The sequence below is a fragment of the Cottoperca gobio genome, chromosome 2 (assembly GCF_900634415.1).
Source record: "Cottoperca gobio chromosome 2, fCotGob3.1, whole genome shotgun sequence".
Taxonomy (NCBI): Eukaryota; Metazoa; Chordata; class Actinopteri; order Perciformes; family Bovichtidae; genus Cottoperca; species Cottoperca gobio.
The window spans coordinates 143,185-159,085 of NC_041356.1; the positions used below are offsets into that span (position 1 = coordinate 143,185).

At 42.6% G+C, this 15,901-nt stretch overlaps 1 protein-coding gene across 1 annotated transcript in view; it reads left to right on the forward strand.

Moving 5' to 3' along the window:
• The window catches only part of LOC115021769 (double-stranded RNA-specific editase 1-like), a 66,461-nt gene that overhangs the window by 30,859 nt on the left and 19,701 nt on the right, over positions 1-15,901 (forward strand). Inside the window, exons 3-5 of the mRNA XM_029452417.1 lie at positions 9,687-9,761; positions 12,421-13,355; positions 14,446-14,560. Coding sequence (XP_029308277.1) covers positions 9,692-9,761; positions 12,421-13,355; positions 14,446-14,560 — 1,120 coding nt within the window. The 5' untranslated portion in view covers positions 9,687-9,691. The remainder of the gene's footprint in view (positions 1-9,686; positions 9,762-12,420; positions 13,356-14,445; positions 14,561-15,901) is intronic.

A 15,901-nucleotide genomic window follows, 5' to 3' on the forward strand; every position in this document is an offset into this window, starting at 1 on the left:
TAATGTGAGTTGGATGGATTAGATTGGATAGACAGAGAGAGACTGGGAAGGAAGAGAGAAAGGGACAACACCCAACTAAAGGGCCACAGGTCGGATTCAAACCCTGGCCTTGTACCTTTCCACCTAGTCGTCAATATTCTGTCTTTACGTCAAGCAGACCGTAGTGAACTAGTGCACGTTGAAATGAAATGAAGTATTGGATGCCGACTAGACAGTGAACGGGAAGCACATCACTTTGAACCTGCACCTCCAAGTGGTTCCTGGTTTCCTATAAGTTATCTTTATATAGTAAAACATTTTAGTTTGGTGTTCATGTTGTGGTGACATCGCTGCTGGATTATTTTTATGAAGAAAAAATCAATTCTGTTCTTTGTATGTTGCACTTACATTTGTTTGGCTTATTTGAAGCTATTGCAAGATTCTTGCTGTTCAGAGTTGTATCCTCATGATTGTTTGCACTTATTGTAAGTCGCTTTGGACAAAAGTGTCAGCTAATGAACTGTAATGTGTGGGTTTATCATGTGTATCGAACAGGTGTGTGTTGGTTGTAATGTATTGATCCTTTACTTGGTTTTACATGTTTATTCTTCCTCACATGTCACATTTTTGTCAAAGTTGAGTTACATTTACAAACCTAAATGTTGGAATGTCAGCCCTCTCCAGTGTTTTACTAAATGTACTAAATTAAAAAGGACAAACACCATTTTCCCCCTCTGCTGTGATTGCATGATGGAGCCAGAAACTTCACTTAAAGTGTCCATGTTTCTGCAGTCTGTTCCTCTCACCCACCATCTCATCACTTCCTATCACTACGTCACGTCTCAAGATTTTCTCCTGTGCCGGCTGCTAACCTTGTTTGAATGTACACAGCATGTAAATGTGTTAGGGCTTTAGTGGTTAGTGTGCTGTGATGTGGGATCTGAGGCAATAAGCAGTGTATATAGATTCTTATTTATTTTGTCCTGCTTGTCTTATAAACTTATTCTCCACATCGCATGGATGGTAGGCCATGGATTCCTTTAATGAACATGACACTTCCTATTCCTGCCAGCTATTTATCCTCTACAACAGGGGTATTCAACAAAAATTCTAAGAAGTCCAGTTAGAGAAAATTTCCACAAGCAAAGGTCCAGAGCATCATAACGTCTAACTTTCGTTATGAATTAGTGTGATATATATTGAAGTAGCCTAGTTGCTGGATCAACGTCTGCACGTCATCAACAACTGACTGTCAAATCTAATAAAGAAAGTACAATTTAAAAACATTTCAACAATATTTATTGTCACGATAGATAGATAGCTAGATATAGAAAGAAATAATACTGTAGATATGTATAATGTTCTTCTTGGGCTGCATTTAAAAATAGCTTTTGAAAAATTGTGAATCTTAAAATAAAGTGCTTAATCTTAGAAAAATAAAATAAAGTGTAGCAGCAGCCTTTTTCTTTAACTGTTTCACATCTTGATTTAACAGTCTCAACCAATGTCTCAACACAGCTTAACAATTGAACAGTTTAACCCAGGCAAGCACATCCTGGGTTAAACTTTTCTCTGTGGCTGATGGTGCTGACAGGTAGGCCTATTTGCTTTATTTTGTCACAAATCAAAATCATTTTGGGCTCTGAGTGCTTATGTTCAGAGTGGGTAGGTTTGGTCAAAAACGTTGTGCTTTCTCATAGTGGCGTTTCACATCACCACTTTTAATGAGCACCACGGTCTCTGAGCATATGAGACAATGGTTTTGTGCTCCCAGTGGGAAGGATGAACATGAATGAGTCTTTCCATTCTGGGTTGAAAGCTCTGTTGACTTTTCTCTTGGAGAGCGCCATGAGTAGTTATTTTTCACTCCCTGTATACCGCTCACTCGTCTCTTCGTCTGTCACTCACCTCTCATCTGTCTGTATTCAGAGTTGCAATGTTTGCCACTTGCAATGCACAGAGTTGATTGGCTGTGTAGCATCATGTGGGATGGCTTAAACAGGCCCTTTTTAACAGGCTTGACTTTGGCTACATGGAATGTGGGGTGAACCCTCATGGAAGGCGGTAGACGAAGACTGGCAGCAGGATTGATGACATGACCCTCAAGACGGGGAATGGACCCAACTTCTTGGATTCTACTCTGAGGGGTAGATCCTTTGTAGATAACCAGACCCGTTGCCCCGGCGTGTACAGGGGGGCAGGAATGCGACGTCGGTTGGTGGATCGTTGGTAACGTTCTGAAGAGCGCAGGAGTGTGAGGCAAGCCTGTCTCCATGTGCGTCGACACCGACCTACGAACGCCTGCACAGAGGGAACACTGGCCTCATGTTCCTGCTCTAGGAAGAGTGGTGGCTGGTAACCCCGAGAGCACTGGAAGGGTGAGAGACCAGTGGCAGAGCTGGGAAGGGTGTTGTGGGCATACTCGATCCACAAGAGTTGCTTAGACCAGGAGGAGGGGTTGCGGGAAGCGTAGAGCTGTCTCCATCTCTTGGTTCATTCTTTCTGGCTGACCATTGGATTGGGGGTGAAAACCGGATGACAGACTGACAGTGGCCCCCAGCAGCCTGCAAAACTCAGACCAAAAGCGAGAGGTGAATTATGGACCACGGTCAGGGACCACATCACAGGGCAGACCATGAAGTCGGAACACCTGTTTGAAGCATAATCTCCGGTTTCTTTGGCAGTAGGCAATTTAGTAAGTGGAATGAATTGAGCAGACTTGGAAAATTGATCAACGACAGTGAGTATGACTGTGTTACCGTCAGAGAGTGGTAGGCCAGTGACGAAATCCAACGAGATGTGGGACCATGGACGAGCTGGAACTGGCAAGGGATGGAGAAGACCGGAGGGGGCCTGGTGAGAGGTCTTGTTTTGAGAGCAGACCGGACAGGCCGCGACAAATCCTCTGGTGTCCGCCTCCATGGAAGACCACCAGAAGCATTGACGAAGCAGCCCAGGGTGACAAGCCAGGCGAGACAAATGACCCCACTGGAGGACCTGAGCACGGAGACTGGCAGGAACAAACAAACTGTCATCTGGACAAGCACTGGGAGCAGGATGTTCAGCGTGGGAGCGATTTACCTTGTCCTCCACGTCCCAAGTTACTGCACCGATGACACATGCAGAAGGAAGGATACCTTGCGGACTGGAATTGATGGGAAAGGGCGTCAGGTTTCACATTCTTTGAACCCGGTCTGTAGGAAAGTGAAAAGTAAAAACGGCTAAAGAAGAGAACCCACCTTGCTTGAAGAGAGTTCAGCCGCCTGGCTGAACGGATGTACTCCAGGTTTTTGTAGTCTGTCCAAACCCCAAATGGCTGCTCTGTTCCCTCCAACCAGTGTCTCCACTCCTCAAGTGCCAGTTTTACTGCCAACAACTCCCTATTCCCAACATAATTCCTCTCTGCAGGAGACAGCTTCCGGGAGAAGAAGGCACAAGGAGGAACCTTCTGATCCTCAGCCGATCGCTGAGAAAGCACTGCCCCTACACCGGTGTCCGAAGCATCCACCTCCACGATATACTGGTGAGTGGGATCTGGGAATATGAGAATGGGAGCTGAAGTGAAACGTAACTTCAATTTACAGAAGGCCTCCTCTGCCACAGGGGACCATCGGAAGAGCACCGAGCTGTAATTACGGATGAACCTCCGGTAGAAGTTGGCAAAACCCAGGAAACGTTGAAGCTCCTTTCGTGTGGAAGGAGACAGTGACAGCCTTGGTCTTGGTCAGGTCCATCTGGATGTTACCTGCGTTGACGATGAATCCCAGGAATGATACTTCTGATGTGTGGAATTCACATTTCTCAGCCTTCACAAACAGACTGTTCTCCAAAAGCCTCTGGAGAACTGGCGTACATGAGTCACATGCTCCTGCTTACATTTGGAGAGAATCAGAATGTCATCCAGGTTCACAAAGACACATACATGGAGCAGAACCCGAAGGACATCATTGACTAATCCCTGGAAGACTGCAGGAACATTGGTGAGACCAAATGGCATGACTAGATATTCATAATGTCCAATAGGAGTATTGAAGGCCGTCTTCCACTCGTCCCCCTCACTGATTCTCACCAAATGGTAATGGAGGTCGAGCTTGGAGAACATAGTAGCACCTTGTAACAGTTCGAAAGCAGAGGAAACTAACGGGAGACGGTACCGGTTCTTGATGGTGATGTTATTGAGTCCTCTGTAGTCGATGCACGGACGCAGGGTCTTGTCCTTCTTTCCCACGAAGAAAAACCCAGCTCCGGCTGGAGATGAAGATGGTCGGATAATTCCTGAAGCCAAGGAGTCATTGATGTACCTCTCCATGGCCTTGGTCTCAGGAGCCGATAGCGAGAAGGGTCAACCTCTGGGAGGGGAAGTACCTGGACGCAGGTCAATAGCGCAGTCATAGATTCGATGTGATGGCAAGGCGGTGGCCCGGGTCTTATTAAACACCTCCTTAAGATCCAGATAATCCTTGGGAACTCCAGAAACTGGAACTCTGGAAACTCAGAGGTGACAGGCAGACTAGGAGTAGATGGGGTTGCAGATTTAAGACAGATAGCATGACAATGAGCACTCCACTGTAATATAGTTCCTGAAGATCAGTCTATGTGTGGATTATGTCTCCTTAGCCAAGGAAACCCCAAAATTACATGATGTGGAGCATGGATAAGGTGAAAGGTGAGACTCTCGCTGTGATTACCTGACAAGGTCATCTGGATTGGAGTCGAGCGGTGTGTAACCCTGCAGAGTAGACGACCATCTAGTGCTGTGGCATTAATGGGCCTCTCCAGAGCCTCCCGACCTAGTCCCAGCTGAGAGGCAAGAGTCATGTCCAAAAGACTAGCATCAGCACCAGAGTCAATGAGGACAGAAACTGTGTGTCTTATACCCGAGCAATATAGCTGAGCCTGTGTCAACGGTCGAGAGGGCATTTCCAAGTTAGTAAGTCGGCTCACCAGCGCCCTCTGGATGACTGGTGAGCCCTGTCTTTTACAGGACAGGAGGAAACAAAATGACCATCCTGACCGCAGTACAAACAGCAGCGCTGTCTGGGATGGTGCTGGGTCCATGTTAGCCAGATTGTACTGTAAGGTTTGCTGGAACAGACAGAACTGAACCCAAAAGCACGACACAGAGACAGGCAGAATACAATATAGTTCAGTTTACTCAGTAATCCAGGCAGGGTCAAATACCAGTAAATCAGTCCAAAAGGCAAACAAATACAGTAAGGGGCAGGCAGAAGAATCGGAGTCCAGAAACAGGCAGGCAGGGTCAAAACGGGCAGGTCAGGAAAACTAAACAGGTAAACTAGACGATCGCTGGAGAGCTTGGCAGGAAAACACAAGACAATCTGGCAGGGAACAAGTGGGAGAGAACTGGTATATATCCTCTGAGAGAACTAATGAGGGAATGAGAAGCAGGTGAGGAGATGGGCTGTGGAAACCAGGTGAGGGGAATAAGTTGATTGCACGCAGTGAGGATGAACCAGGATCTGAAATGATAAGAGAATTACTGACAATGTAAAACCAAATAAAAACAAACTAATAGTGGGTGGAACACGTGACAATAAACTATTACTTTCTGAAAGATCTTGTAAAAGACAAGAGCAAAATTCACATGTTTTAAACTTTAATGATAACAGAAAACTTTACATTACTTATAACTACTTATGATATTTATCAACTTCATGGAAGCTTAAGGTATTCCATATAGTTTGTTCAATGTTATCTGACTCTCCAGATATGAATGAAAGGCAGAATTGTGTTTTTAGAGTTGTTCACACCTGAGTGACTTATATTTGGTTACATTGCCATTTGAAAAATAAAGATAATTGTGACATTGAAAATAGTTATATAACAGTGTATTTGTATGTAACTTTCATAGTAAACAAATGTCAGAAGGGACTTTTGGCCCCGGACATCTTCACGTTATCAAATCTGGCCCTCTTTGAAAAAGGTTTGGACACCCCTACACAACCTCAGTGTCTTTCCAATTTGTTGACGACGCTTTGGAACAAATAATGTTCCATATGTATGTACACTGCTGTACATAGATATATTACACTTTTGTGACTAGAAAACTAATTCTAAATCCATATTCAACAGTATTCTCCCATCATGCAACACTGTGGGGACATCCACTTTCATCTGTGGTGTCTGAATGATAATTTTTTTTATCTCTTTTCAAATACACATTATTGTAGGAAAGAAAATAAACATTTATATATTTATGTTTAGCAGTGTGTATATATGAAACAGTGTATATAAAACACAAGATAAATCAGATTACAATATGTGATTCAGTCAATAACGAGGTAAACAAGGTTTTTGAATGAGCAATATTCAAACCCTCAAAAGTTTCCGTTTCTGTCACAAGCCTTGCTTAACTACATTTGTTGACATTTGACTTCCTTTGAGTTCATTTTCTTCTTCCATTATCTTGAGAAAGGCAACCTAAGCCTTGTTCTCCTTCCAATCGTCTCACACAATAGAGCCCGAGGAGCCTGATAACATTGTCATTTCTAATGTTTAGAGCACACAGCTGAGTGGCAGCAGGGCAGGAGGCCATATCTGCCAGCGGAGGAGCGATTACGCACAGGAAGCCTTTCCTGTCAATTCTATTGGCCGGAAGTTTTGCTCTGTTCTTCGTCCAGAGGAAAGCTGATTAGCCATTTCATTGGCTCTAATTGAGGTCCGCTCACAAGTTGAGTATAGCAAACATTGTAAAGCAATAATTTATTTAACTGGATTTCAACAGAGACAAAAGAAACCATAGCTTTTCATGAAATAGGCTCAACTCTGACAACATATTGCAGAACATTTAGGACATTTTTCTTCACCATATGGATGAATGGGTTCAGTTTTAGCAACTCAAACAATTAGGTTCTCCCTAAGTGGCTCTAACATTTGAGACTGACCCTTCTGGAGGTTTGAGTAAAGCTGACTCAGTAAGTCCTGTGTATTAGAGTAAAGTAATCATTTTCATGCAACAAACTCAGCTACCAGTGTACTGTATGTACCCCAGATCTTTAGGTTTATGCAATTTGGTCATAAAGGGAAGTAGTGAGGTCAGTTTCTGGTGAGATGTAAGAATCCTGAAGTGTGACCATCAGCCAGGCTGCAGGCCGTCCCCTTCCAACCAAGATCAGAAGCCAGTGTTGGTCTAAAACCTGACAACCAGCTGGATCCCTGCGTAGTCTAAGAGCACTGCAGCCGACCAGAGGAGTGAAACCCCGCATCCGCTATCTTTGTTAATCAACGATAATTATTGCGTCTTTTCTGGCGGCCTCAGTTTGTTTATTTATGTGTATTGGAGAAACACTGGCTTTAACCGAAGGGAGTAAACCAGTTGAAAGGCCACAGGGGCGCATTGTTGATCTCATGCTTTCAAAATATGGCTCTGACAGTTTAAAACATTTACAAGAATGGTGTGATGGATATGGTTTCCCGGCAGTAGGGTCGTTAAGTACGGCACAGATAGGGAAACTAGGCATGAATTCCAATGTTATTTTATACTATTTTAATTCTGCTATTTTATATTATTTTAATTCTGCTATTTTATACTATTTTATCTGCTATTCTATCTGCTATTTTAATTCGGCTATTTTTATAATGGTACTTCAGACTCATTTACATCTACACTGTGATTATTGTACTGTAAATGCTCTTATTTGTTATGTTTTTGCTGTGAAGCACTTGGGGCTGCAATTCTTGCATGAAAGGTGCTATACAAATAAAGCTTATTATTATTATTATTATTATTATTATTATTATTATTATTGTTATTATTATTTATGTCCAGGAATGGCGAGCTGAGTGACGGCTTTCTGATTAGACTGAAGGAAATTATGGCAGCTCAGTGTCTCTTATCAGCTGACAGACAAGTACCTCTGTCTGACAGTTGTAGCTTAGAGCCGAATGGAGGTGGAGAATAAGCTGGGTGATGAGTTGTGACATATGAGCACAGGAGGTGTGAGGGAGCAGGGTTAGACTGGTTCTAACGGGAGAATGACAACGTTACACGTGTTTAAAGGTTTGTCAGAGACGATGTTACATGTTACGCGTGTTGTAAAGGTTTGTAAAGATGACGTTACATGTTACACGTGTTCTAAAGTTTTGTAGACACATCTGCAGCAGAGCCTGTATTCATGGCATGATGGAAGGGATTGTTCTACTTTGTGTCGTTTGTCTGGATCTCATAAAGACAAATATCAAGAAAAGAAGTGTCTCTTCATCGGATCTTAATTCAAATTTCTTCTCTTGATACTGATAATATTAGAGAAAAATATAATTAATTCATGTTTAAATATACCGCATAATAAACTATATTAACACATATGATCAATTTAAACAAAAATATGCATTCTGGGTAATGTAGGCACCAGGTTTTGCAAGGAAGAAGAATGTGTTTGTGTAGAGGCTCATAGATCTCTACTTCATGTTTTTACCTCTCGTTTCCTGTGACATCTAATAAAGCTAATACATTCTCCAAACTATTTCCCCTTTTAAAGGTTGAGCATGTTATATGGAATGAATAAAAAGCTGTTAGAATATGAAGGCTAGTCAGATGTATCAGTCTCAGAAGGCTGCTCTGGGTGCTGTCTGCTGAATGTTAATGTTTTCAACAGGAACTCGGTTTCACCTGCCACTTAGTGTTTGTCTTCTCTGACAAGCTGTCTGTCCTCTGTTCTGTGTTTATGGACATGAGGAGTATTTAAATGTATTTACCACTTCTCTAAACTAAGTTATGAAGTTCTTCACAATGCAAAAACAGTTCAAAGCAGCAAATGTAAACGGTGTTTGCATAACAAACATAAACTAAGCATCAAACACAAGAAGAAATTAGAAATGTTGAGAATAAGTAACGTTATATTATTGTTTTACACATTACACTAAGCGTTCTCCAGTGATTTAGTAAAAAGTTAGAGATTTATAAGAGACAGGTTAGAAAGAATAACAATCAAAATGCTAATGTCTGCAACATTAGCGACATTCTCAGAGTGACGATGCCCGTATGTAGATATAGCAAATATAAAAGTGACCATGTAAACCATCTTAGTTTATAGCAATGTTTACATGTTAAATAAGAGCAGAGGCAAATGCAATTCATTATTTCTGCAGGTATTTGGTGATAAAGTATTGGACACATTCACATGTTGACCAGATGATGGCACTAGATAAAAAGTCAGGGGATCAGGTGGAACCAAAACACTTGACTAAACATACATTTATTGACAAGGTAAGGTAACAAGAACTAAGAGTTTAACACTTGGATTACTGCTGGAACGCTCACTAGAACAGATAAGACGAACTGGCACAGACAAAGGGGGAAGCAGAGACTAATACACAAGTAGAGGAAGGCAATTAGGAGCAGGTTAAACTGATCAGGACAGGTAATCACACAGGCAGGAAACACACAAGGGCAGGAAGTGAAGTATCTGAAACGAGAGACAATGGATGTTCTACCAAAATAAAACAGGAAGACAACTAAAGACAGAAAAACAAGGAGAACACAAGTTAGACAAGGGACCGGGACATGACAAGTTAAAACCCCTTACTGTGTGCGGGCCCACCTATTGGCCCTGCAGGAGTTTTTAATGTGAGCGGCAATGTTTCCTACCAACAGTCATAGATAGAAAATACAACCCCCCTTAGACTGATCATACTCGTATCAGCTCATCCTTCATAATCACGTGTCTGACTTTGTGTGTTTCTTCCAGGTCGAATGGGAGATCGGCTCGCTCGAAACCAACAGAGGCTGCTCAACATAGAGGGGGGCGAAGTAAAGAGCATGAGTGAGTCAATTCTATCCAAGTTTCATGTTCATGTTTTATTATCTTTTTCTATACTGGACCCCAGCTTCTTTCCAGGTTGTGTATGAGATGCATGCATATAGGTAAAGGAAATACACAATCCTAAGCTTAAATATCCCTGGTGCAATGTATTACTGTGGGACTGTCCTTGAAAATGTACCATCCAATTCCTTTTGGCCAGCTCAGGAGGTAGGATCAGAGCTTAATCCTAGGGTCAGGGTGTATCTGCTGTGAGCTTTCACTCCATTTTCAGAGCAAATTCTCCCCTTGCTCTTAACAAAAAAGCTCCCTAAAGCCCCCTGAGAGCTCCCTCTGGGTTTGTAAGGTAGCTCTATTTCAGCCATAAAACCACCTGACCCATGATAAGCCTCGATAGGATTTTATGGAAAAGATAGATATAGCAAGACTCCAAGTGAAGTTAATGCAGGTCAAAGCAAATCAACACAAAGCTTTACTTTCATCAGACGCCATTCATGTGCCTGTTTTGCAAGTTCATTCATAGGAAAAAGGATGTGTGGTTCGATAAGTTCGCTATTTATTTGCAAAAAATGATAAGATCAAGCTTCGAGCTGAGACGACATTCCATTTTCAAGAGAGCACAAATGTGGCCGTTTGTCAGGCTGAAAGGTCTGTGTGCTTGAAGACGTAAACCAGATAGCCAATTTAGAATTGTGATTCGGCGTGCTGGTGTTTTGCCCCAACGCTAACTGAGAGGCCTCTTTAAATACTTCTTTATTTGTGTCCACACAGCAGTAATCCTGTCCCTGCTCTATGTAAGCCAAAGAGAAACCAGGAGAACATGTGGATTATGGCTGACAGTGTAGGGAGAGTTGGTCTCAGGCTGATGATGGAAGTGCTCAAGGTTATTCAAGGGCTGTTTGCTATAAATTATTAGAATTACAAGCAAGTCATATAATTATTTTTATATCAGATGCCAGGTAACGCGTTAAGCCCTGACATTACAATGAGACATGCCAAGACACATTCAGATGCACAGACAGTTGACCTTGCAGCCCGATGGAGTCACTTCTCAATGAATGAAGATAAAGTCTGTTTCTGCTTCAAGTGATTGCTTGCTGAGCCGCAGCAACAATAACAATATGTTCCCTGTTCCCCAACAGACCTATAATCATTATGCCCCTCATGTTGCTCAGGGCATTATCTGCTATTGTGTTTTTCATGTTTCATCCCCCTCTGGCATGCTGGTTATTTGCTTTGCCTACAGTCGTCAACTGGCTGTGACTGAACGCCAAACTAAGCTCTGTCCACACACTGCACACTTTGGTTCAGGAGGAAGTGATTTCATAGTGGAACACATAATGCTAGACGTGGCTTATCATGACAGTTGGTTCAAAACTGAATCCACTTTGGAATCTTTTGGAATCCCTTATCTAATCTCCTCAGGTAGTTTGTTTGGTGGGGAATGAAGACATTTTAGTTTAAAAAAGCAAGTTTGTATTTCACTCACTATACCTTAACCACTTGGATTCTGCTATGCTGAAAGGGTGAACACCTGCAGTAGGCTGGGTCCTTCTCACGTTTTCTAAAATGCCTCAAGTTCCTTCTTTAACATGATAGACAGGAGATAAATATTCAAGCAGGAACTCGTTGTTCCCCCTTTATCGAGAAGAGCCTCCCCAAATATTGCAGTTCACAGTAGTTTGGTGGATTTTGGAGAATCAGCGTGAACCAGTGTATCAGCCATGTGTGGTCAGTCAGTATTGTTCACAGCGATGTTGCAGAGTTAGCACGTCTTTTTATGCATCCGCAGTTTTTTCCCAGATGCCCGAAGTGTCAGAAAGAGAGAGAGAGACTGTGAATGAGAGCTTCAATAAGAGATTCAAACCCATCCCTGAATACACTTCACTGCAGTGCTGAACTGTGTTTGGTAATAAACATAAGACACTATTTTGTATTTATACCCACATTTAGTAGCTGCCGCTTTTCTGTTTGAAGTGACCATATTTAATCAATGAAATGCTAAAAGGTAATATAATTCCTGTGGTATTTCTCTTCAGGCTCAGTTGAAGTACAGTAATATTTTGGAAAAGTTGACACCCTTGTTTGCACCCCCATCCCCACAACCTCTCTAAACCTGCATTGTTTTCTGTCCTGAGCACCGAAAGGAGTAACCTATCAAGCTTTTGCTGGAGGATGTTATTAATGAAAATTTACATTAAGTTCCATCAGCTTTGTTAACAGGGCCTGGTGATATGTGTTCCCAAAACACAAGATCGTCCAGAGAAAGAAATGTAAAAATACCTTTTGAAAGAGCTCCTTGTATATATAGTTTGTTCTCTAATTTGCAACAAATAGCTGAAATTAAGTTGTTGCTTTTCATGCTAATCAAGATTTTACTTTGCTCAGGGAAGTGCTGCCAATTTTCATTGTTAAAATGTAATTAGATTTTTTTTTTTTATTACACAGATTGTGTGTAACAATTTTGTCCTCATAAATTAATTAATGTGATTAGAATAAACTTGTACCAATATAATTTACTGCCACTATGTTTTTGTAAGTATTGATTAAGGAACACACATCACTTGTTCAGTTGCAAAGAGAGGTAAAGGAATCTCTAAATTTTACATTTACAAGATCCTGCAACGAAGGCCTTGTAAGTTACTCTTTCTGGGCACCGCAGGTTCATGCAGCACAGATGTTAAGGAAAATCGGAACTTGGACAACCTCTTCTCCAAAAAGGGGGTTGCAGCTGAGGCTGCTCAACTCCCCAATGGGAGTGCTGGGGGTGGGAGGAAACGTCCCTTAGAGGAGGGTAATAATGGGCATGCGCATTCCAAGTACAAGCCCAAGAAGCGTAAGAAAGTTCCTGGGCCCATTCTGCCTAAGAATGCCCTAATGCAGCTTAATGAGATCAAGCCAGGGCTGCAGTACAAACTGCTCTCTCAGACCGGGCCGGTCCATGCACCCGTCTTTGTGATGACTGTGGAGGTCAACGGGCAGTTCTTTGAGGGGTCTGGTCCCACTAAGAAGAAGGCCAAGCTGAACGCAGCAGAGAAAGCCCTGCGCTCCTTCGTCCAGTTCCCCAACGCGTCTGAAGCCCACATGGCCATGGGCCGGACTCTGTCTGTTCACACAGACTTCACCTCAGACCAGGCTGATTTTCCAGACATGCTCTTCAATGCCTTTGAGACATCCACTCCTGTAGATGACCCGTTTAACCTCACATCCAACAGTAATGGTTCCTTCAGCTCATTGGGAATAGAGTACCCGTTGCTACCCTCCCCTGTGCCAAACCTGGTCCAGGCCCCCTTACATCCAGCCCCCTCCACCTTCATCTCCCCTACAAGTGGCAAGAGTCCTGTCATGATTCTCAACGAGTTGCGGCCGGGCGTCAAGTATGACTTTGTGTCAGAGAGCGGGGAGAGCCATGCCAAGAACTTTGTCATGTCAGTGACGGTAGATAATCAGAACTTTCAGGGTTCTGGGCGGAACAAGAAGCTGGCCAAGGCCCGAGCCGCCCAGGCAGCTCTGTATGCTCTGTTCAACATGCAGCTGGATCAGGCTCCTTCAAGACAGCCTATACCCAGAGAAGGACTGCAGCTTCACCTGCCACAGGTAAGCATGGACAAAGTTAAATGAGTATTGAAAGGCCCCATTACTTTGTTGCTTACTTCATGGTTTGTCTTGTTAAAAGATATGATCAAAGTAAGAGAGTATACAGAGTTAATGATAGCATGGCAGGACTGTTATCCCTTTCTTTTCAACTATTCTCTCTGCTCTGCATCCCCTGGGTGCTGCAAGTTAATAAGGCCATTATGTAATGACATATTGAAGTAAGCAATTTCTAACAGTTGAGCACCTTTAATGTTCTGTTCCTGTTTTCCTGGGGCATAATATGAATCGTAAACACGGGCTGAAGGATGTTAGTATTGTGAAACCCACAATATCTATCACTTAAAAAAGCACCCGAGATTATGTTTTCTACATTGTCTTTGGGCCGGACGTTTTAGCGTGCTCATGAGGTCATCTGCTAACTCTGCAACTTGACCCGATGTTTAGTCATTAACTAGACGGGTGAATAATCTAAAAGCAGTCAGCATGTCTAGATTTGCGGTAGTTTCCTTGTTAAATCTGTCGTCTAACAAGAGACTTGTCTACAAATGTGACCACTCACGGCCAACCTGACAAAGTGTGATTGAAGATGGAGATGACTTCAGTAGAGACAAGTTCAATACACTGAGAATCTATTTAAACATAAACTAATCCCTGTCAGTAATCCCTGCACACTGATAACACAGCTGCTATCTTAATTACCATCACCCTCTGAGTGCTATTCAAACACTGATGTTCATTATACCAGCCTTTCCAAGTCACTCTGCTTTACTTCCAGAGCAGTCAGTGAAGCTGAGGATTTGACTGTTTTAAGATGCTCAGATCCCTAGCTGTCATTCACACCAGTGCAGCATTCCTAATTGAAATATTCAATAATAGTTTCAGTGCAGATAAGAAGAGCATTCCCTTTCCTTTTATCACACGTGGGCATTGTTGTCTTCTCATATTTGTAATACATAGAATTTGATGACGAGAGTCCACATTTTCAACTTGGTTTATTTTGTCCAAAGGCTTTTCTTTATATCATTCTACCATTTTGCTTCATCTCTAATTAATTTTCCTTTTCACATATTTGTTTGGGTTGATACCTCAGGTCCTGGCAGATGCCGTCTCTCGCCTGGTCGTCAACAAGTTCAGCGAACTGACAGACAACTTCACGTCTCCACACGCTCGGCGGAAAGTATTGGCAGGTGTCGTCATGACAACAGGTGATTTCTTTTTGTATGTCAAACCGTTTTCTAAAAACTTTAACACCCTCATCCAAGAAGATTTCATAAGCTGTGTATTTGAAGCTGTAGCACTAATTATCATCTGCAGCTGAGCAACAAGAGAGGAGAAGTTTACTGTGCTTGTTCTGCACAAAATAACTATCAACTGTTGATATTCAGCTGCATTCTCATATTGTTGAGCTGGGATTGTGATGTTTGGTGTTTTTATGAAAAATATTAAAGCAGACCCCAGCTTTTCTTTCACATTCAGTCAGTTTCCAGTTTCTCTTTGAGTTTAAACCTCAGTGTTTAGAGTCAAAGGTACAGTTTCTCTCACTAAAAACAAAACTTTAAACTCTTCTCCTGCATACCATAGAAACATTTTTGTCTTTTTTAAGGGGGAATAGAGGATCTTTAGGGGAAGATAGCAGGTCAATACTATATGCCACATAGAAAGATGACGATGGGGGTTGATCAGAGGGGGATAAACGAGGCAGATCGGGGAGGTGGTGTAACTAGAGTCTGGAACTCGGGAGTCAATACCCAGAGCGGGTGTACTTCTCGATGAGTTTCTTCATTTATCAACCCCCCATGTACAAATCCAGGACTTTCTTGTTTTAGGGCAATGGTGCCATCACTGAAAACGCGAAAGGATCGTGTCATGGTGTCATCAGTTTGTGTCATGGTACAGGGAGAAAGCAAAGTCAAATTGTCAAACAGATCACAATCCGAGGGGGTGGGAAGCAGCTCATAGTCCATGGTAAGCGAATTACAACAGTTAAATTGACAACACAAGTAATGTTCACTGCAACAGTCTGAATGGACGAACGAAGTGATTGTGAAAACTGAGACGAACGGGACAGAAGACGGTTAGACACACCTATATAGTCTGCACAGGTGATTGAATTAGTGAGGCACAGGTGGAAGAATTCACGAGACACAGTTTGTTGAATTGGGGGGGGGAAGCGTGGTCCAGTTCCATAAAAGCTCTATGTGTACATGATCTTAAAGCTGGGAACCTGAAGATTAACCTTAGGTTTTTCTAGTCATAAACCTGTTTTAAACATTGTGTTTTGGTTAAGCGCCTATTCAAATGTTGAACATTTAGAGTGTATAAGAGCTAAAAGCATTATGCTGGAAGTACACCATGACCTCAGATCTCCAGCATCTCTCCTCTATAAATCTCACATCAGTCTGAGCAGTCTCCTGGATCTCCATGCCCCTGTCAAAACCAGAACAGTCACCTTCTCACGCTCAGCCCCCTGGTACACCTGCGAGCTGCGGAGGATTAAGACAGCGGTACGTATCCTCGAATGGTGCCTCAAGGCTTCAGGACTCACT